Source organism: Ctenopharyngodon idella, chromosome 24, assembly GCF_019924925.1.
Source record: "Ctenopharyngodon idella isolate HZGC_01 chromosome 24, HZGC01, whole genome shotgun sequence".
NCBI lineage: Eukaryota > Metazoa > Chordata > Actinopteri > Cypriniformes > Xenocyprididae > Ctenopharyngodon > Ctenopharyngodon idella.
Genome location: NC_067243.1, coordinates 3827660 through 3851648, shown reverse-complemented (window position 1 = coordinate 3851648; position 23989 = coordinate 3827660). Strand labels below are relative to the sequence as shown.

The 23989-nt window shown below is 34.6% G+C and overlaps 1 protein-coding gene across 7 annotated transcripts in view; it reads right to left on the bottom strand.

Moving 5' to 3' along the window:
- The window catches only part of LOC127507818 (ubiquitin carboxyl-terminal hydrolase 47-like), a 150682-nt gene that overhangs the window by 28798 nt on the left and 97895 nt on the right, over positions 1-23989 (bottom strand). For 5 of the 7 annotated variants that reach the window (XM_051885262.1, XM_051885257.1, XM_051885259.1 and 2 more), the window contains exon 2: positions 14911-14979. The exons of 1 other annotated variant lie outside the window; for it this stretch is intronic. In XM_051885262.1, coding sequence (XP_051741222.1) covers positions 14911-14926 — 16 coding nt within the window. In that variant the 5' untranslated portion in view covers positions 14927-14979. The remainder of the gene's footprint in view (positions 1-14910; positions 14980-23989) is intronic. One more of the 7 variants, XM_051885260.1, reaches the window with a different exon arrangement.

Genomic DNA, 23989 nt, shown 5'->3' with positions numbered 1-23989 from the left:
TTTTTATTTGGTTTTTTTTTACTTCCAGCCTTCATGAACAATTATATATCACTTATAAATGATTAAATACAAGATTAATAGTAGTTATTAAGATTGATGTGGTTTGGAACTGGTAAAATGTGAGTAGTTATATGCTGCACCTTCTGTCAAAATGATGGATCGTGACCTTTGACCTTTCTGACCTCTGTGACCCTTGGGGCCACCCACGACGTTCCCCTCCCCCACGGACCACCCACGAAGTTTTCCCATCCCCCTACCATGGTTGACCGTAGTATCACCCCAATGACCTTTGACATTGTTGGTGATCCTCCGGGGCCCGATATGACCTTTGTCCACATATTTTGAATAGCGATGGTGCCCTGTGAACCTCTGGACATCTTCTGGGTGATCAAATGGCAGACGGATGATTTTAAGGCTTTTTGAACTCTGACACGCCATATTTGAGTGTGTGATGTGATGGCATCCGCATTCCAGCTTGCTTGTGGTCATTTTATGATGCTCTCATTTCTCTGTCTGTGCAAACGATAAGCAACACGAGTCTAGAAACAGTCGGATCAAAATAATAAACATATTTTATGAAATAGATTACACACATTTCAATCATTCTGTTCTTTTAAGGAAGTTGATGATAAAATTATAATACACTGAATTACAAACAGTTACTAAATTTACTGAGACCATTTAATTATAGTTTAGCTAAATGAAAAATGCTTATGAAATATTAAACACCCAAAATGAGGTTCATCAAGTAGTTGAATTTTCATTTTAACTTTGTCAAAGCATAAGAGGTTTTTGTGGACATGTCCATGTTTTTGTGGAGACCTTCCATTGACATGACTATTTTTTATCACTTATCCCTAAACTCCCACATCACAGTAATTCAAAGAGTTGATTACTATAAATGGTGTTTAGTATATTTAGCATATTTCAAAAAGTTCATTGAATAACATTCACTTCTTTTAAAAGTTTATAAATAAATTGTATAAAATTAAACATGCTTCTAAAACAGTATTAAACATTTATTTATAAAACAACTCATGTTTTTTCAGAGAGCTGGGGAAAAAAACACTCCTTACTTTTTTTGATGTCCTTAACATGAATAAAGTTGAAGTCTAAAAATCTCTCTCTCTCCAAGTAACTTCATGCAACCGTGCTGTGAAACCTGAGACAGAGGGGGGTGATGAAACATTGTTTTGTCTGTGCTAACTTTTATTTCAAAGCATACATTTAAAAGTTTAAATTACATCTTTTAAAAAGTCTCAAGTCAAATCTTCCTAGAAGACTGATTATCTGACTTAAAACCTAAAGTATATTTTTATTTATCAGTGTATGTATAAAATGTTGAGGTCTCACACATTGTGCAACATTTTCAATAATTCCTTAAGAAAAATCACCAAGCATTTTCAGAAAGAGAACCTGTAAAATCTCAGGCTGGTTCTTATCTCTATTTTAAATGAAATGATTCTAAATAAATGTGTAACATCAAACATGATGCTAAAATGTATTTAAACAAATTTAACATAGTTTAGTTTTAGCTAAATAAATAAATAATTATAAATATGAAAATGCCTTACATTTTCAGAGAGTTGAAGAAGCAGTTCTTGATGATAAAAAGTAAATAGTTTAAGTTGTATTATAAACAAAACACTCCCAGATCCTCCTAGGAATAAACTCTAGTGTGAATGAGAGATGGGAGAGTCAGACAGATGAGCTTCTGTCACAGCATACGTTCAGACCGCTAACTCCTTTCCAGAGTGAATGCTTCTGTATTCAATTTATTTCAAAGCACAAATATGTTCTTAAATATGATCTTTTAAAAAATTACAAGGTTGTTTAAATCCATTCTTTAAAGTTTTAATTGAATTCAAATATTCTTCCTAGAAGTCTACTCTATCGGGATAATAATCTGATGCCCTACGGTGGAAATGATTTTGCCTGAATTTAACCTAAAGTATCATTTATATGTGTATATATAAGTATTCCATGTTTCATAGTTTAAAGAAAAAACTTGTACTTAGTCATCTTAGATCTCAATAATACAAAAAAATTCAAGCAACATTTTTGCCCATGAGACACACAATGTTTTAAGAAATCTGTATGTTTTTAAAATAAACTGCAAATATTTAATTTGATTTTTTTAAAAATCCAAAAGTGAAGGTGTTTGTGTGTTTGAAGCTTCACAACTCGAACGTAACTCAGAACGAGGGCTCAACATTGCTCTTGTTTAAAGTCGTATCTTTGAGAAAATCACACATTTTCAGAGAGAGAGAGATCAGATGTTCCTCTGTGTTGCTCCCATGAAAAAAAGTATCTTGAGTGAATATTTCATTTTACTCATCTTATTTTAAAGCATGATATTACTTATAAAATAAATGATATAACATGATATAACTTCAAATAAAAAAGTGGTCATATGTTGTCATACTATTTTGCTGTGCCTGAACTCTGCATCTGACATTCTGTACTATCTATGATCTAGACTGGCACAAGCATTTGTCACTGTGGAAACATATACCCTTTACTGAAAATATACAAAAATATATAATACCGGTTATCTACTCAAAAATATGTGTACATTTTTAAAAATATCTGTGTGCCACACTGATGACACTAACAGGAAGAATGCCCTTTGACTCCCAATTATTTAAAGTGACCCTACAAACGACATGTTTTCAACTGAGTGAATCCACACATGCCGGGGTCTTTCAGAAGATGCGACTCCACAGGGTTCAGTCAGTCTCCTGAGATTGTTTAATTTCCCTTAAAAACCAAAGATTAGGCCAAATCCCTACCAGGCATGTCCACATCAGACTCTGTGGTAGAAAATGTCCTTGCTGTTAAAACCTAGTATATCTGTTAAATATGTTGTTTTGTGTTTTAAAAACCATACATTTACACTTGCATTTTTTTTTCTTTTTAATTGACGCATGTCTCATAGATCTTTGTGATTTTATTTTTCTTATTTCTATAGTTTCAATTCCTAGTAAATATAAAACAAAAGAATGATGTCGATTTTTTTTTTTTTTTTTTTTTGCTGCAAAGTTTTTAACAATTAGATATTACACAGTTCCTCACACAATGCAACCTTTAAGGATAGGCTCATGACAATGCGTGAAAACACTACATATGTAAGATAGTTTTACCAAAAATCAAATACTGTATTACATTTTTTTTTTAAAAGATAATCTTACTTTAAAGTATGAATGAAAAGTTAAAAGCAAACATATATTCATACCCGTTTGTTCTGACACACTGCCATTCATTGTTTTATAAAATGTGCTTTTATTATTTCTACAAGGGTTCATACTACTTTTATCAGTCTAATGAATATGAAGTTAATACATGATGAAACAGAATATCACGCTACCAAATACTTTTGACACAATGTTTTTAAGAATTTTTGTTTGTTTGTTTGTTTTTTAAATACGACTAAATCACTTTATTTTTTCTTTTGACAGACTATTAGACAAAAATCATTTTCCCGTGGTGTTGAAATAGGACTTATTTCAAAGTTTCAGACATGCTACAATCATGCGATACAAGGATCTGGCTGAAGCTTCATAATAAACAAAGAAAAGAATAGGTCATTTTCACTTGTCAACATGTATTATACACACTTTCAACATGTATTATACGATATTTGTACGTTATTATTCACACCATCTGAAAGGTTTCAGTAAAGCTTTAGATCAGAAGGAGGGTAATCAAAGTTACACACTGAAGTAAAGCTATAGATACATCTCAAACATGATCTTTGTACAAATTATATGAGCACAATAAATTCTCACATCTAAATTCAAGAGGCCTAGTAACTAAGAAAGCAGTGACATCATGTAAGAAAAGTGTTATATACAGAAGTTCACTCTTGATTTACTGTGATAGGCATTTTTACCCCCTTCATTAGTCTTAGTCACATTATAAAGACTATCAAGATCACTGGTAGCATTTTATTCGACGGTCTGTATATGTTTTTAGCCGAATACTCCTCTCTGGTTGCTTTCACTGTAGGTTTCTGCAAATCACACATGTGTGATGAACACAGACCATTCATTTAAGTATCTTTTTAGATGTATGACTGAACTTCTGACAAAACCAATTCTGTTTAATGAATCATTTCTTTCAATATCACAGCATGACGTTAAAGAATGTGTATTATAGTATAGAGTTTTGTTAGAGTCTATGTCACGCCGTTGTAATGCAAGCTTATTTTTAGAACTATAACATCATATACCCTTGTAAAGAAGAAATTCAAACAATCATTATACCGGTATTATACGTACAAAATTTATGTGTGTACGACATATAAGATACATTTAGCTATAATGTAAACATAATACAGAAATCCTCTCTTCTGATCTATTGCAAAAGATTGTAATTTGTAAATGCCATTTTTCCACCAGCAGATGACACTGTTTACAATTTTTATTAGTTTGTATATATGTACAGTTTTAGATAAAGACTGCACTCTGAGTTTGGTCAAACATGCAGCTACTCGCAGGACATAATAAAAACATGAACAAATGATACTCCTACTACATGAGAGTGTTTAAACTAAAAGTGTAATGTTCTTTTAGGCCATCTTTCTGGTCTGTCTATGAAGCGGTCACAAGACACATAATGCATCAACGTAAAAAGTAAGTCTTGCTGTTTTTCTGTTACATTACAGCTATTACACTTCAAACTTTTATAACTATTGCACTTAGAGCTATGCATTTCACGGCACGTCATAGACACACAGTTCTTTTGTGCTTGTCTTTAAACAACAGTTAAGTAGATTAATTGAAAATTAAATTGAAAAGTGGGATGATTCATGCCTTTTTTTTTTATTATTATTCTGTCAACACCAATACTTTGACACCAGTGTTTTTTGGTGTCTGTCCTTTAGAACTGATCCAGAAATGATTTGTTATTCTTTTTATGAAAACGTGTGATAGACAGTTTTTTGTCCTCATCAGCAGAATACTAAAATGTTTTAACATATTGTAAATGTCAATAGTTTGAACTAGCAAATGCAAGTGAACTGTTATTAAGGAGATAATTTACATTTTATATGTGAAACAAACTCAGTCTCAGTCAGTTGGATTCTAGTTTCTATTGAACATTGTTATTGTACCGCATGTTTAACAGTGCTAGGGTTCTCGGCCTCATCAAACTTCACACAAGTCACAAAGTCTTTATCAGTGGTCATCTGACTCTGAAGCTAGACTAAATATTAGGATGTAGTTTGGAGACATTTGAGTTTTCTTTGATTTGTTTGCACTTTTCCTGAAATACACTGCTTTTGAAATTATTTACCAATTTTTAATATCAACATTTTCAACGTATTGCTGTGTGATTGTAATATTTGTGTGTGTGTGTGTGTGTGTGTGCGTGTGTCTGCTTTCATTACACTTTGTATCCTTGAATATGTTGTAGTCAACTTTAGGTATTCTCGGCATCTCTTTATTCGTAGCATTTGCTTGATTTAATAAAATATTGGTTTAAATCATCATCTTCACTTGAGATCTTTACACTATTTTATTATAAAATCCTAGTTTTTAAATAGCGCTGAAATAGATTTTTGGGGTGGTATGTGGATATTGAATATAGCACAAGGAGCTCTGAAATATTTTATCTTGTAAAACATTTAAAATGACTTCAAACGCTATATAGACGTTTACCCTCCAGGGGTTAGAGGTTACACAGCGGGTGTTCACATTCTCTCTCTAGTTAAAACCTACAGGCCCTACCTACTGAATAAGCTGTAGGAAACGGTCTGCAAAGCTACAATGGCTACTCCACAAGCTCCTGAAACTTCTGTTGAAAGTTATGTTAAAACAGAAGAAAAAATTCCTTACGCACGGCAGAAAAAACACAGGATTCGTTTGACCAAGTTTCTTCATGAAGATGAAAATTTTGTGAAACAGGAATTTCTGATGGCCGATGTTTATGTGGGCGGTTTTGTTTTTAACAAAGCATCACGTACGGTTAAACTCTACGCTATGGAATTTTTTGAAGAAGAATTTACATCACAGACACCTTGTGTGCTTTTGCCCGCCAAGGACTGGTCATTTTTCTACAATCGTATCTGGACCGATCTGAATGGGATCGCTGGTAAAAGCTTTTACGTGAACAAGTGGGATGGAGTGACCCCAAACGTGCGGTACAAGGTGATAAAGCCCGGTGATAACGTAACTATATCAACCTGTTGGAACATGTCACTTCATGACCAAAACCTCATTAAGTGGATGAAACCCCGTGAGGACTGCGAAATAGACTTTTCGTCTCAATCTGATGACGAATGGGACCCCGACTGGCCAATTCCAGAGGACGACCCCTTCGAATGCTGTAGGTCTACAAAGAGTCTATATTTTGAGTGGAGCGATGTACCCGCGTTAAGTACCGTCTTTTTAACAATAGACAAGTTGTTTAATTCGAGCTGAATTCTAAGTCTATGCAAAAGCTGATGGGGAACGACCCACCTATGTGTTCTGATGAGGCTGTGCACGGACACCCCGCGTGCCAGTGCGCCACAGGCAATGAGTGCCCTCTAAAAGGGATCTTGGACTGTATGTTTAAAGATTATTTCAGAGGACAGATGGTTCAGCTGATGCACAAGATCATCGATGCTGCATTTGATTCGAATAAGGCCTGTGAGGGGGATACTAAACGTGTAACAAATCTCAACAAGGAAATGGATGTCGTAAGAGGCCTGACAAATTCATGGTATTCTGATGTGACGAGCATGTGTGTTTACACCAAAGAACCAATCTGTGAAATAATAAGAAAAGTTCTGGATGTGATGTCTGAATGTACCGAAGAGTTAGGAGTTACTGTGGTTCTCTGTATGTGTACAATTGTAACAGATGTTTGTGTCTCACTGCATTCAAACAATGCTGATGAAAATACCATAGGCGAAATTGTTGAAACGCTGGTCAATCACGTCCTAGACCGAAACATGATAGTCTGCAGAGATTTTCTTTTATGGTTAGACCACCTGTAATTTCATGATTACTGTTTTATTTTATGTATGTAATGTCATTTCTTCAATGTATATTCAATAACTTTGAAATAAAAGTTTGAATCACTTGTTGTTATTTACGACCATGTCTGAGATCATTAAAAACAGTATTACACAAATTGCAATCCTGATTCTATGAGGTAAAAAATAAATTAAATAAAATTATTAAAAACAAAAGACAAAAACAAAACAAACATAACATGCAGAAGTAGGATGGAATTTATTTTGCGCTGATTTTAACCACTACCAAATATGTTCCGTTAAAGATTTTTATTGACATCGTCATATTAAATTGTCTCAAGTAAAATTTTAAACGTAATGCACATATTTATAATTTTAGTATTTTTTCAAAAAATATAGAATTTGTTTAAAGTATGTATAATTGGAATAAGTCATTATGTCTGTAACATAGAGATTCTTAGAGGCGAGGGAAATTAGATCCAATCAGTTTATTTGACAAAAACAATTACACATATAGCAAGGAACATGGATAATGTCAAGTAACAAACAAAACAGAAGCAAGGGCTCGATATCAATGTTAATTTCAGGGTTTGCTACATCATGCTACCATATATTACATATTAAGGCGCATCACCATGACTGATTGATCATTCAGTAATACTCAAAATGAATTCAGCTCGAATTAAACAACTTGTCTATTGTTAAAAAGACGGTACTTAACGTGGGTACATCGCTCCACTCAAAATATAGACTCTTTGTAGACCTACAGCAATCGAAGGGGTCGTCCTCTGGAATTGGCCAGTCGGGGTCCCATTCGTCATCAGATTGAGACGAAAAGTCTATTTCGCAGTCCTCACGGGGTTTCATCCACTTAATGAGGTTTTGGTCATGAAGTGACATGTTCCAACAGGTTGATATAGTTACGTTATCACCGGGCTGTATCACCTTGTACCGCACGTTTGGGGTCACTCCATCCCACTTGTTCACGTAAAAGCTTTTACCAGCGATCCCATTCAGATCGGTCCAGATACGATTGTAGAAAAATGACCAGTCCTTGGCGGGCAAAAGCACACAAGGTGTCTGTGATGTAAATTCTTCTTCAAAAAATTCCATAGCGTAGAGTTTAACCGTACGTGATGCTTTGTTAAAAACAAAACCGCCCACATAAACATCGGCCATCAGAAATTCCTGTTTCACAAAATTTTCATCTTCATGAAGAAACTTGGTCAAACGAATCCTGTGTTTTTTCTGCCGTGCGTAAGGAATTTTTTCTTCTGTTTTAACATAACTTTCAACAGAAGTTTCAGGAGCTTGTGGAGTAGCCATTGTAGCTTTGCAGACCGTTTCCTACAGCTTATTCAGTAGGTAGGGCCTGTAGGTTTTAACTAGAGAGAGAATGTGAACACCCGCTGTGTAACCTCTAACCCCTGGAGGGTAAACGTCTATATAGCGTTTGAAGTCATTTTAAATGTTTTACAAGATAAAATATTTCAGAGCTCCTTGTGCTATATTCAATATCCACATACCACCCCAAAAATCTATTTCAGCGCTATTTAAAAACTAGGATTTTATAATAAAATAGTGTAAAGATCTCAAGTGAAGATGATGATTTAAACCAATATTTTATTAAATCAAGCAAATGCTACGAATAAAGAGATGCCGAGAATACCTAAAGTTGACTACAACATATTCAAGGATACAAAGTGTAATGAAAGCAGACACACGCACACACACACACACACACACACAAATATTACAATCACACAGCAATACGTTGAAAATGTTGATATTAAAAATTGGTAAATAATTTCAAAAGCAGTGTATTTCAGGAAAAGTGCAAACAAATCAAAGAAAACTCAAATGTCTCCAAACTACATCCTAATATTTAGTCTAGCTTCAGAGTCAGATGATCACTGATAAAGACTTTGTGACTTGTGTGAAGTTTGATGAGGCCGAGAACCCTAGCACTGTTAAACATGCGGTACAATAACAATGTTCAATAGAAACTAGAATCCAACTGACTGAGACTGAGTTTGTTTCACATATAAAATGTAAATTATCTCCTTAATAACAGTTCACTTGCATTTGCTAGTTAAAACTATTGACATTTACAATATGTTAAAACATTTTAGTATTCTGCTGATGAGGACAAAAAACTGTCTATCACACGTTTTCATAAAAAGAATAACAAATCATTTCTGGATCAGTTCTAAAGGACAGACACCAAAAAACACTGGTGTCAAAGTATTGGTGTTGACAGAATAATAATAAAAAAAAAAAAAAAGGCATGAATCATCCCACTTTTCAATTTAATTTTCAATTAATCTACTTAACTGTTGTTTAAAGACAAGCACAAAAGAACTGTGTGTCTATGACTGTGCCGTGAAATGCATAGCTCTAAGTGCAATAGTTATAAAAGTTTGAAGTGTAATAGCTGTAATGTAACAGAAAAACAGCAAGACTCACTTTTTACGTTGATGCATTATGTGTCTTGTGACCGCTTCATAGACAGACCAGAAAGATGGCCTAAAAGAACATTACACTTTTAGTTTAAACACTCTCATGTAGTAGGAGTATCATTTGTTCATGTTTTTATTATGTCCTGCGAGTAGCTGCATGTTTGACCAAACTCAGAGTGCAGTCTTTATCTAAAACTGTACATATATACAAACTAATAAAAATTGTAAACAGTGTCATCTGCTGGTGGAAAAATGGCATTTACAAATTACAATCTTTTGCAATAGATCAGAAGAGAGGATTTCTGTATTATGTTTACATTATAGCTAAATGTATCTTATATGTCGTACACACATAAATTTTGTACGTATAATACCGGTATAATGATTGTTTGAATTTCTTCTTTACAAGGGTATATGATGTTATAGTTCTAAAAATAAGCTTGCATTACAACGGCGTGACATAGACTCTAACAAAACTCTATACTATAATACACATTCTTTAACGTCATGCTGTGATATTGAAAGAAATGATTCATTAAACAGAATTGGTTTTGTCAGAAGTTCAGTCATACATCTAAAAAGATACTTAAATGAATGGTCTGTGTTCATCACACATGTGTGATTTGCAGAAACCTACAGTGAAAGCAACCAGAGAGGAGTATTCGGCTAAAAACATATACAGACCGTCGAATAAAATGCTACCAGTGATCTTGATAGTCTTTATAATGTGACTAAGACTAATGAAGGGGGTAAAAATGCCTATCACAGTAAATCAAGAGTGAACTTCTGTATATAACACTTTTCTTACATGATGTCACTGCTTTCTTAGTTACTAGGCCTCTTGAATTTAGATGTGAGAATTTATTGTGCTCATATAATTTGTACAAAGATCATGTTTGAGATGTATCTATAGCTTTACTTCAGTGTGTAACTTTGATTACCCTCCTTCTGATCTAAAGCTTTACTGAAACCTTTCAGATGGTGTGAATAATAACGTACAAATATCGTATAATACATGTTGAAAGTGTGTATAATACATGTTGACAAGTGAAAATGACCTATTCTTTTCTTTGTTTATTATGAAGCTTCAGCCAGATCCTTGTATCGCATGATTGTAGCATGTCTGAAACTTTGAAATAAGTCCTATTTCAACACCACGGCAAAATGATTTTTGTCTAATAGTCTGTCAAAAGAAAAAATAAAGTGGTTTAGTCGTATTTAAAAAACAAACAAACAAACAAAAATTCTTAAAAACATTGTGTCAAAAGTATTTGGTAGCGTGATATTCTGTTTCATCATGTATTAACTTCATATTTATTAGACTGATAAAAGTAGTATGAACCCTTGTAGAAATAATAAAAGCACATTTTATAAAACAATGAATGGCAGTGTGTCAGAACAAACGGGTATGAATATATGTTTGCTTTTAACTTTTCATTCATACTTTAAAGTAAGATTATCTTTAAAAAAAAAAAATGTAATACAGTATTTGATTTTTGGTAAAACTATCTTACATATGTAGTGTTTTCACGCATTGTCATGAGCCTATCCTTAAAGGTTGCATTGTGTGAGGAACTGTGTAATATCTAATTGTTAAAAACTTTGCAGCAAAAAAAAAAAAAAAAAAATCGACATCATTCTTTTGTTTTATATTTACTAGGAATTGAAACTATAGAAATAAGAAAAATAAAATCACAAAGATCTATGAGACATGCGTCAATTAAAAAGAAAAAAAAATGCAAGTGTAAATGTATGGTTTTTAAAACACAAAACAACATATTTAACAGATATACTAGGTTTTAACAGCAAGGACATTTTCTACCACAGAGTCTGATGTGGACATGCCTGGTAGGGATTTGGCCTAATCTTTGGTTTTTAAGGGAAATTAAACAATCTCAGGAGACTGACTGAACCCTGTGGAGTCGCATCTTCTGAAAGACCCCGGCATGTGTGGATTCACTCAGTTGAAAACATGTCGTTTGTAGGGTCACTTTAAATAATTGGGAGTCAAAGGGCATTCTTCCTGTTAGTGTCATCAGTGTGGCACACAGATATTTTTAAAAATGTACACATATTTTTGAGTAGATAACCGGTATTATATATTTTTGTATATTTTCAGTAAAGGGTATATGTTTCCACAGTGACAAATGCTTGTGCCAGTCTAGATCATAGATAGTACAGAATGTCAGATGCAGAGTTCAGGCACAGCAAAATAGTATGACAACATATGACCACTTTTTTATTTGAAGTTATATCATGTTATATCATTTATTTTATAAGTAATATCATGCTTTAAAATAAGATGAGTAAAATGAAATATTCACTCAAGATACTTTTTTTCATGGGAGCAACACAGAGGAACATCTGATCTCTCTCTCTCTGAAAATGTGTGATTTTCTCAAAGATACGACTTTAAACAAGAGCAATGTTGAGCCCTCGTTCTGAGTTACGTTCGAGTTGTGAAGCTTCAAACACACAAACACCTTCACTTTTGGATTTTTAAAAAAATCAAATTAAATATTTGCAGTTTATTTTAAAAACATACAGATTTCTTAAAACATTGTGTGTCTCATGGGCAAAAATGTTGCTTGAATTTTTTTGTATTATTGAGATCTAAGATGACTAAGTACAAGTTTTTTCTTTAAACTATGAAACATGGAATACTTATATATACACATATAAATGATACTTTAGGTTAAATTCAGGCAAAATCATTTCCACCGTAGGGCATCAGATTATTATCCCGATAGAGTAGACTTCTAGGAAGAATATTTGAATTCAATTAAAACTTTAAAGAATGGATTTAAACAACCTTGTAATTTTTTAAAAGATCATATTTAAGAACATATTTGTGCTTTGAAATAAATTGAATACAGAAGCATTCACTCTGGAAAGGAGTTAGCGGTCTGAACGTATGCTGTGACAGAAGCTCATCTGTCTGACTCTCCCATCTCTCATTCACACTAGAGTTTATTCCTAGGAGGATCTGGGAGTGTTTTGTTTATAATACAACTTAAACTATTTACTTTTTATCATCAAGAACTGCTTCTTCAACTCTCTGAAAATGTAAGGCATTTTCATATTTATAATTATTTATTTATTTAGCTAAAACTAAACTATGTTAAATTTGTTTAAATACATTTTAGCATCATGTTTGATGTTACACATTTATTTAGAATCATTTCATTTAAAATAGAGATAAGAACCAGCCTGAGATTTTACAGGTTCTCTTTCTGAAAATGCTTGGTGATTTTTCTTAAGGAATTATTGAAAATGTTGCACAATGTGTGAGACCTCAACATTTTATACATACACTGATAAATAAAAATATACTTTAGGTTTTAAGTCAGATAATCAGTCTTCTAGGAAGATTTGACTTGAGACTTTTTAAAAGATGTAATTTAAACTTTTAAATGTATGCTTTGAAATAAAAGTTAGCACAGACAAAACAATGTTTCATCACCCCCCTCTGTCTCAGGTTTCACAGCACGGTTGCATGAAGTTACTTGGAGAGAGAGAGATTTTTAGACTTCAACTTTATTCATGTTAAGGACATCAAAAAAAGTAAGGAGTGTTTTTTTCCCCAGCTCTCTGAAAAAACATGAGTTGTTTTATAAATAAATGTTTAATACTGTTTTAGAAGCATGTTTAATTTTATACAATTTATTTATAAACTTTTAAAAGAAGTGAATGTTATTCAATGAACTTTTTGAAATATGCTAAATATACTAAACACCATTTATAGTAATCAACTCTTTGAATTACTGTGATGTGGGAGTTTAGGGATAAGTGATAAAAAATAGTCATGTCAATGGAAGGTCTCCACAAAAACATGGACATGTCCACAAAAACCTCTTATGCTTTGACAAAGTTAAAATGAAAATTCAACTACTTGATGAACCTCATTTTGGGTGTTTAATATTTCATAAGCATTTTTCATTTAGCTAAACTATAATTAAATGGTCTCAGTAAATTTAGTAACTGTTTGTAATTCAGTGTATTATAATTTTATCATCAACTTCCTTAAAAGAACAGAATGATTGAAATGTGTGTAATCTATTTCATAAAATATGTTTATTATTTTGATCCGACTGTTTCTAGACTCGTGTTGCTTATCGTTTGCACAGACAGAGAAATGAGAGCATCATAAAATGACCACAAGCAAGCTGGAATGCGGATGCCATCACATCACACACTCAAATATGGCGTGTCAGAGTTCAAAAAGCCTTAAAATCATCCGTCTGCCATTTGATCACCCAGAAGATGTCCAGAGGTTCACAGGGCACCATCGCTATTCAAAATATGTGGACAAAGGTCATATCGGGCCCCGGAGGATCACCAACAATGTCAAAGGTCATTGGGGTGATACTACGGTCAACCATGGTAGGGGGATGGGAAAACTTCGTGGGTGGTCCGTGGGGGAGGGGAACGTCGTGGGTGGCCCCAAGGGTCACAGAGGTCAGAAAGGTCAAAGGTCACGATCCATCATTTTGACAGAAGGTGCAGCATATAACTACTAATGTGCTTGGAAAAAAAAGATTATGAACGCACTGTATAATATATATATATATATATATATATATATATATATATATATATATATATATATATACACTACCAATCAAAAGTTTGGACACAGTAAGATTTTTAATGTTTTTAAAAGAAGTTTCGTCTGCTCACCAAGGCTGCATTTATTTAATTAAAAATACAGTAAATACAGTAAAACAGTGAAATATTATTACAATTTAAAATAACTGTTTTCTATGTGAATATATAGTAAAGTGTAATTTATTCCTGTGATCAAAGCTGAATTTTCAGCATCATTACTCCAGTCTTCAGTGTCACATGATCCTTCAGAAATCATTCTGATATGATGATTTGATGATCAAGAAACATTTATTGTGAACAATTGTACAAAATATTTGTGTACAATATTTTTTTTCAGGATTGATGAATAGAAAGTTCAGAAGAACAGCATTTATTTGAAATATAATCTTTTGTAATATTATAAATGTCTTTACTGTGTTTACTTTTGATCAATTTAATGCATCATTGTTAAATAAAAGTTACAAAAGCTTTAGCTTCAGATAAATGCTGTTCTTTTGTACTTTCTAGTCATCAAGGAATCCTGAAAAAAGTACACAATTGTTTTCAACATTGATAATAATCATAAATGTTTCTTGATCATCAAATCATCATATTAGAATGATTTCTGAAGGATCATGTGACACTGAAGACTGGAGTAATGATGCTGAAAATTCAGCTTTGATCACAGGAATAAATTACACTTTACTATATATTCACATAGAAAACAGCTGATTTACACTGGAATAATATTTCAAAATATTACTGTATTCACTGTATTTTAATTAAATAAATGCAGCCTTGGTGAGCAGATGAAACTTCTTTTAAAAACATTAAAAATCTTACTGTGTTCAACATTATGCCTACACTGTGAACTTATACACTATGTATAATATGCATAATTACCTTGACATTTCGACATACTTCGTAGTCTTTCCTGGTTAAAATGACGTGGCTGCTGATGGATGGGTGAATCTATCAAAACAAAGCCATACAATAGGAATTAATTTTACAATAAGTTTCAGTGGTAACACTGAAGATACTGAAAAACATTCAGGGTGAGCAAATAAAAGTTTTCCATTGATAAGACAAAGGTTATTAAAACAGTGTTTTTAGACCCGACTCGTTTAGAGCATTTGTTAATGAACCTGGCACCTTTTCTGTTTGTTTAGGCACATGTGAACACAGCAATTCAAATCCACACCAAAACCATCGGTACAATATAGCCTGAACAAGGAGATCTTAGCCCCTTATTGTGATTCTTGATGTTATTGTGGTTCTAGACTAAATGTGCAGCCTGGTCTCATAGTTAATATGTAGGTATTAATTTATACACTTTTGTACATTTAGAAAGGTGCTGAAACATATAAAAACACACACACAAAAAAAAACGCATCCTGAACCTAAACATACCCATTTTATACAGAATGTTAAAAGAATAAAACATAATGGACAGAAATGTGTAGGAAAATGACAATTTTAGTAAAAATGTAATATTAAAATTATATTTTAAGCCACTAATCCTATTCCTACCCCTAAACGCAATCAAAATAATTTATTTATTACGGAAATGTCAAAAGTGGTACCAAAAATTGTTCAAATGATGATGAGCTCCAGTCACAGTCCTCTCTGGCGGTAATAGTTTTTTATAGGGTACAGAGCAGAATTTAACTTATTAATCCATGAAAATATGAATCCGGCTTCTCTCCGTGAAGGCGCGCACTCATTTCAAATGTCAATCCACTGAAACGCGGCATGTCACAATCTGTGACGAAGCAGGTGAGAACCAATGAGCGTTCGATATCAGTGCCGTAAACCATGTTGTGATGCTTCTCGAGGCGCAACTTTCAAATGTGAATCATGACGAGCACTGGCTTTGATCGTGACGGTCATGCTGAGGATGAAGATGAAGATCACCGGATAAAGGGCTAAACTTGGATCTGTTCCTTACAAACATATGGATTATAAAGATTTGGAGTACAGCGAACAAATAAAATTGATGTTTTATTTATGTTGTGCTTTGGTGTATCTTATGGTTGTACAGTCAGTCACTGCATAGGAGAAAACACAGCAAACAAACTAAATATTACAAAATAGTTAAACAATTACAGAAATTGTATTCATTTTAAAGCTTCAAAGTGTAGTCTTGTTTAACATTGTCAATCCTTTGAATCGAGTTTGCAGCACAAGTCAGGAAGAGAAATGTTATTTCATATTAAGTAGAAGAGTAAACTGAATTCAGTAAATGAGACTAAAATATGTAATAATATGACAATAAAATTCAACAGATAAAAAAAATTAATGCCATTATTTTAATATTAATACATGGGAATTCATATACATTCACACTTGAATATGTAAATGATTTATGTTTTATTGCCATTAATATGTAAGTATATTTACGTTTTAGTGCTGTAAATACATCAATATTGTACATTTGTGTGTATGAAAACGTGAATAAATGTATGTGTGGAAGAACCACACTTTACATAAAAATAGTTGATATGCTCTTTAGGTATGGAAAACTGGTCTCTTCAATAAAGATGATTCCGAATGGAAGAAAGTCTTCTTTGTTGAAACGTGGTTTGTTTCAGACGTTATGTTTATATGGCACTGAAAGATAACGTGGAGGAACTTGATTTGACTCTTAATTTTCATCATGATGATTTTAATTATGTGATATATGCCACAACAAACACAAGTTCTTTGGTTGCGGTGAAAATGGACACCTTATTCTTGGTTGTCTAAAAAGAGTGGAAAATGCAACTGCACCAATTGTTTCTTCAGAAAATGTAGCCGAAGTACAGAATGATATCGCTGCAGTCGTTTAGGAGATGCCGGGTCCATAGGGCACCAGTTGTTGCAGAAACTGAAGAATAGTGCTGTCACAGAGACGAACTCCGTGATTCCATCCTCTGGCCATCAGAGGGCGCCCTCACCTGAATATTGACAAGCGCGCACACACACACACACACACACACACACACACACACACACACACACACACACGCACACACACACTACATTTCCCATCAGCCCCGTACCTGGCACTGATTACGCCACCCAGCTGCAGCTCATTGACTGGCCTTTATAAACTGTTACTGCACCAGTCTTGTGAGGTCTTGTATTACTACGGTTTGCATTTCTGAGCATTCTTTATTGTTTTCCTTCCTGTTGTGACCCTGTTGATTCCCTGTTTATGATTCTCTGCTGCCTGCCCACTGGACTATTTGCTTTGTTTTTGACCTTTGATTGCTCTCCGCCTGCCCTGATCTACTGCATGTTCTATGACCATGAATCTGCCCTCTGTTACTTATTCTGCTGTTACCACTGCCTGTTTGACCACGATTATTATTAATAAAGCCTGCTTATGGATCCCTCTTCGAGTGATGAGTCATTACAGAAGATATCGCCCTGGGTCCAAGAACGCCAAAGTGGATGCTCTTTCTAGAAATTATGAAGGTGATTACTCTCCCCAATTTCCTGAGACTATTCTGCCGCCTAATCTAATTGTTGCTCCCATTCAGTGGGATATCATGACAGAAATTGAACAAGTCAACGCTCAGACCGAAATTCCAGTGGAATGCCCTCCTGACAAGGTCTTTGTCCCTGAAGTCCTCCAAAAACATTTACTAGAACAGGTCCATTGTCTGCCTTCCTCCGGTCATCCTGGAATCACTGCCACCATCCATCTCCTACAGAACCGATTCTGGTGGCCAACTCTGTGCAAAGATACCACCTCATTTGTACAATCAATGTCACACTTGCATCATTCAAAAACCATCACGTCAACTACCCGCCAGCCTGCTTCAACCCTTACCTCTGCCCCAACGCCTTTGTTCACACATTGCCATTGACTTCGTCACAGATCTCCCAGCCTCCAACAGTCACACAACCATTCTCACCGTCATTGACAGATTCTCCAAGGCTTGCCGCCTGATACCACTACCCAAACTCCCCACTGCCCCACAGGCCGCTACAGGATTAACTCCCTTCCAATGCATCCTGGGGTTTCAACCTCCCCTATTCCTGTGGTCAGGAGAACCCACCAATGTTCCTGCAGTCAGTGACTGGTTGCACAGAAGTGAAGCAACCTGGAACAGGGCCCACACTCACCTCCAGCATGCCATTCGCCGACAAAGGGAACAAGCTGACCGTCATCGTCGTCCTGGTCCTGAATACAGTCCTGGCGAGTGGGTGTGGCTCTCTATCAGAGACTTGCGTCTCAGACCTCCCTGCAAAAAGCTCAGTCCAAGGTATGTGGGTCCATTTCAAATAGTTCGCCAAATTACACCTGTTTCATTCCGCCTTGCTCTGCCTAATCAATCTGTCACAGAGACGATCTCCGCGATTCCCTCCTCTGGCCATCAGGGGGCGCCCTCACCCAAATATTGACACACAGACACACAGACACACACACACACACAGACACACACAGACACACACAGACACACACACACACACACACACACACACACACACACACACACACACACACACACACACACACACACACACACTGAAGGCTTGGGACTAGACAAAGCCTTATTTTGTTTGGACCTTCAACGATTAAAACTGTGTGATCCTCCAGTTTTTTTTTATCGTAACTTGTTAAAAGTCTGGTTTTAATTTAAGACAAATAGGGAAAGTAATATTTCCCTCTTTTGGTTACTACAGAAGCCATTGATTATTGGCTCATAACTGGACTTATCAAGCGAGATGTCTTTTGCCATACCGGAAAGGACTTTGCGTAATGTCCAGCTGATGACAATTGGTCATCTACATCAAACAGCAGGAACTGCTTTTAAAAATGTGATTGCTATTGCTGAGCGGTTAGGAATGAAATCATACCGCATTGAGGCAAAAACACTTGAAAAATGGAGATCAGCCATTAATGGTGAAGAAACAGAATTCAGTACTCGAACGGGTCTATCAATTTTGTGTAATGGTATGCTGTTGGATTGTAAAGAATTAATGATTGTGGGTTCAAATTCTGTATTTGACAAGAATTAGTTTAAGAGTTGTGTAAAAGCTTTTAACAAGAAATCTTTGAATAATAAGTGTGACACACCATGGCGAAGTGTACTTAATCTTGATATCAATGAAAAACCAAAATGAAGAGCTTTGTACAAGTCACCATTGGTCAAAAAACTGGGGATTTACAGTGGAGAGTGTTGCATGGTGCCATCGCAGTCAATGCATTTGTCTCTGATAAATTCTGATATCGCTGAAAATTGTCCTTTTTGTCTGCATAAAGAGACTTTTTCATGCTTTCATGCACTGAGAGGTTAAAAACATTATTTGATACTTTGAAGATCTTTAATTCTTTTGATGTGACTTTTTCAATTAAAATGTTTATTTGTGGTGATATGTGGAAAAATGTCGACAAAAGTCTCAATTGTTGAACTTCTTGTTAGATCAAGCAAAAATGGTGATTTATGCTACAAGAAAAAAAAGTTGAGCAAAATGTTATCTTGTTTTTCTTTTCTAAAATTTTTGTTTCCTTTTTCTCTTATGGGCTTTTTTCTTTCACACCTCTGAACACGTTTTTAGGTTCTAGAGTAGTTGTTATATCGCATGGTGTGTGTCTGTGGGGGGAGCGTTGCCTCTCTCCCTCCTGTCACGGAGTCTTCTTCTTCTTCTTCTTCTTCATCATCATCATCATCATCATCATCATCATCATCCTTTTTATGGTGGGTGGCACCAACGTTAAGGTGCATCTGTCACAGAGTTGCAACCATCAAAGACACTAATCAGCCCATCATCACCAGATCCGCCCACTCGTTCACTTTCCCCGGAGATCTGATTCACCACACCTCCTCAAGTCAGCTCATTTAATCCATCACATCCTGCACTCCATGGTCTGGTCTGGTCTAACACATACGGACATTAGAGTGTTCACACTGCACACGGATGCGGTCCGGCAGTGCATTCCAGTTGCGGTGCGTCTGCAGCAGTGCAGCGATCGTTTCCACACGAGTCTATGTTTGCAGAGCATTGTTCGCATTAAAATGAACATGTATTGACGGGAAAACCCTATATAATTTAAAGTCTACCCTCACACTTCAGTCTTCATTAAAAGAACCAAACTCAGACCGACCAAGAGGTGAACCAAGTGAAAAAGGACCCAGTTCTCTTCACGTTCACACTGTTCCTGAAAGAGGACTCCGATGCTTTTTATAGTCCAATTAAATAGGAAAGTGGTCTCAGACGTCTTTGTGTTCATACTGTTGCTTTTATAGATCTAGCCCAGTTCAGTGTTTGTTTGTAGAAATTTGTTTATAAAGATTATTATTTTTTTGTAATATGACATTGCTGCAAATGCTCTTGAATGAGCTTAAGTTGTTTATCTTTTGCACAAAAATGTAAATTTTGTTGCAATATTTCATCCATATTCTTGCACTATATTCCACATCCATCTTTCTAAATAACATTTAGGCTATTTTTAATTGTTTCTCTTAATTCAAGGTTTTTTTTTAATCACAGAAGGCAATGATAACATCAGCATAGAAAAAACAAGTACAAATACAATAAAACAATGATGCAAATAATAAACTGCTTTAAATTTTCCATGTAGAGTATAGGTATAGCTAAAAGCAGCATTCAAGTAAGAGAATGGGTCATTCTCACGAAACCATTAAAACACCACGGCACTAATGATTTTAAATATTAAACATGTATTTTAGTAATATATAAAAACATCATAATTAAGACAATATTGTTCTCTAGAAGTTGTTTTCTGTGCATGTGCTATAGGTGTGTGCACTCGTATAAAACAATTAAACTGGCAAGGCATGCAGGCACATTTCTCTTACACAGTTTGGAAGCAGCTAAAATCACAATAAACTAGTGTTCGTTGTGAACGAATAATTTGTAGAGATCTGAGAGAAGCAGCAGCCATGATGAAAAGCTGATTTGTATGGAGGCATCTGATAACTAAACTACATTGGAATTCGTGAGCAGAAAAAACAAGTGAACCCAGATCTGTTTGTGTTCAGATTGTTGTTTAGATGAAAGCCAACTGTACTCAGACCACCTCCTAAGATGGTCTCGGCTCGGTTCCTTTTAGGGGAACTGGGATCGTTTGGAATGTACATATGGGCCAAAAATCACATGAAACACGCTCAGACCCCTGAAAAGGACCAAATGTGAAAACACCCTAAAAAGTCAACGCATGGCTTTTTTTGCCTCGGGTAAAGCAAGTAAAAATTACAACCTACCTCGCATTTAGATGATCAAGGAGACATAATGGATAGCTTTATTTATATAAAGTGATACTTTACATTTATATATTACGTTGCTTAAAGTTGCAAAACATTTAAACATATATGTTAAAATCTCAAACATTTTAAACTAAGTTTTAATTTTAAATGTTTGAGATTTTAACATGTTTAAATGTTTTGCAAATCTTTATATTCACTACTTCATCTGCTCATCCTAATTATTAGAGTTTTAATGTTGGACATTTAATCGCTGCTGATTTCATATTTGATCTGAGCACCTTCATAAAAAAGTGAAGGAAGTAATATGATATCCTTTCTGAATCAGCTGATCACACAGCTGCTTGGTGATAAGCCCTTTCCCCTTTCCCACGGCTCCAGTCATCAAAAGAGAGCGCACCACCCTCCTACTTATATCCGGATCAAAACTTTATTTTTGCTTATTTGTTGCCCTGCTATCAGCTTACCCTGTATTCATATATCTTATGCTTTTCTGTTTTCTGTTTATGGATGAACTCTTATTGAAGTTTACCATATAGTGTGAACTCAGTGATGTTATTTCTGTCGTAACTGTGAGTGTCTGACTATGTCAGTGGGTCGTTAATCTTGGCCCTCTTATTTTGTTTTGAATTAATATGGTGGGTTATCTTTATATCATTGAGTTGAATAGCCTAATCAGGGCCCTCTTTATGTTTATATATTATATTTTGTAACAGACTGAACCTGCAGTTGCCTCTCTTTTTTTCTTGTTAGTGCATTGACCTCCTTGATCATGTTCTTGTATTTTTTGTTGGGTTTTTTTTTACGTTTTTTTATGTGTCATTGAATGTGTTGTCTTGCAGCTCTTATCCTCCATTACCCAGATCAGTTCTATAACAAAGCTTTATTTTTAGTTCAGATGGAAATATAGACTCATCTAAAGGCTTAAAAATTGTTCATCTCAATTTTTATTGATCTTCTTAGAGCCTGGGTTTTTCTTTAAAACCTCATATTGTCACTATCTCTGAAACATGGTTACACAATCAAATAAGTGACAATGAAATTAATATTGAAAATTTTATTTTATTTAGAGCTGACAGACCCACCAGAGGAGGTGGTGTTACCATATATGTTTCTGCTCATTTAAATTCAGCGCGTGTGATTCTGATAATACCACCTGTCAATTTTGAATGTCTATTCATTCGCATCATTCTTCATGACAATAAACATTTAACCTTAGGAAACTTCTACAGACCACCATCTGCTTCTGCTGATTCTACAAAATGTATTTTGTCAACATTCATCTCCCTTGCAACGCACAGCGAACTTATTATTTTGGGTGATTTCAACTGTAATTGGCTGGACCGCTCCTCCTCTAATGATAAAGATTTGTTTAGCAGTATCAATCTCACTCAGTTAATGAATGAACCTACCAGAGTTAGTCAAAATGTATCTTCTTTGTTGGACTGAATATTGGTCACTAATCCTGAAATAATTATTAAGTCCGGTGTGATGTCTGACTGTTTAAATTAATTAAAGATGTTAATTTTTAAATAATTTTAAATTGTTTTGTTGGGTTAAGAAAAAAAGATCTTCTTTAGTGGTGGGATATAGGGAAAACTCAGATTAAGCTTTTCTGCAATCAATTTATGGCACACACTTCCTGTAAAATCAAACATGAAATGGCAAAATTATATAAAGATATTTCAAAAATTCAAAATATGTTAATTGATCAAAATGATGTGAATTTACAAGATGATTTTTGTCAGAAGAGACAAGAGTTAAGTGTATTCATACTAATTATATGCATGCATTACGTACATCTGATGGGAATGTTACTTCAGATCATTTGGAAATGAAGAGACTAGCTGTTGATTTCTATGCTAAAGAGTCGCAGATGAACTTTTTAAATAACTTACTTGTGCTGGAAGAAGGAAATGTAAAGAAGACTCTGATCAGACTTTTGAGAAAGTTACAAAAGTAGTGAATCAACTTTCATCTGCTCGTGTACCAGGAATCGATGTACTACCAGCAGAATTTTATAAAGCTTTTTTGAGAATAATAGGAAAAGACTTTTTAATGTTTTACAGGAAAGCTATAAAGGTTCTACCAAAAATTGTCTGCTTTCTCTGAATAAGAAGAAAGCTTTTGATTGAGTAGATCATCATTATGTTTTCAAGGTTCTTGTGTGTTATGGGTTTGGAGAACATTTTTTATCATGGATTAGAATATAATATACTGCTGCTGTAAGCATGGTTAAAATAGGAGGAGGTTTAAGTTTACCAATTCAAATGAAAAGAGGGATAAGACAAGGGTGCCTTATGTCTGGTTAGTTATATACCTTGGCAATAGAGCCTCTACTTTGTTCATTAAGAATTAAATTAATTAGCACCACTTTAATCTACAGCCCGTAGATGGCACGCTTACCATGTAACTACATGAAACGAATATATTTCCCCAGTATTGAAAAAGATTGCAATAGTTGTAGCTCTGCCTTGAAACAACTTAATCAGTGCACTTTTGCAGTAAAAACAAAATACTGTATAAATGCACTGATATGTAGCCTACCCCGTAATTTTAAAAAAGCCTTTATATATTTGTACAGTATCATTATAAAAAGGTATGCAGTGTATGTTCTCGCTAAATTGCTCCCAAATGTAAGATTGTTGTCTATCGTACACTGTAAAAAATATTCCGTAGTTTTTACTAAATAATTTTGGCAGCTGTGGTTGCCAGAATAATTTTGTAAAAAATACAGAAAAGCTGTAAACACATTTACAGAACAA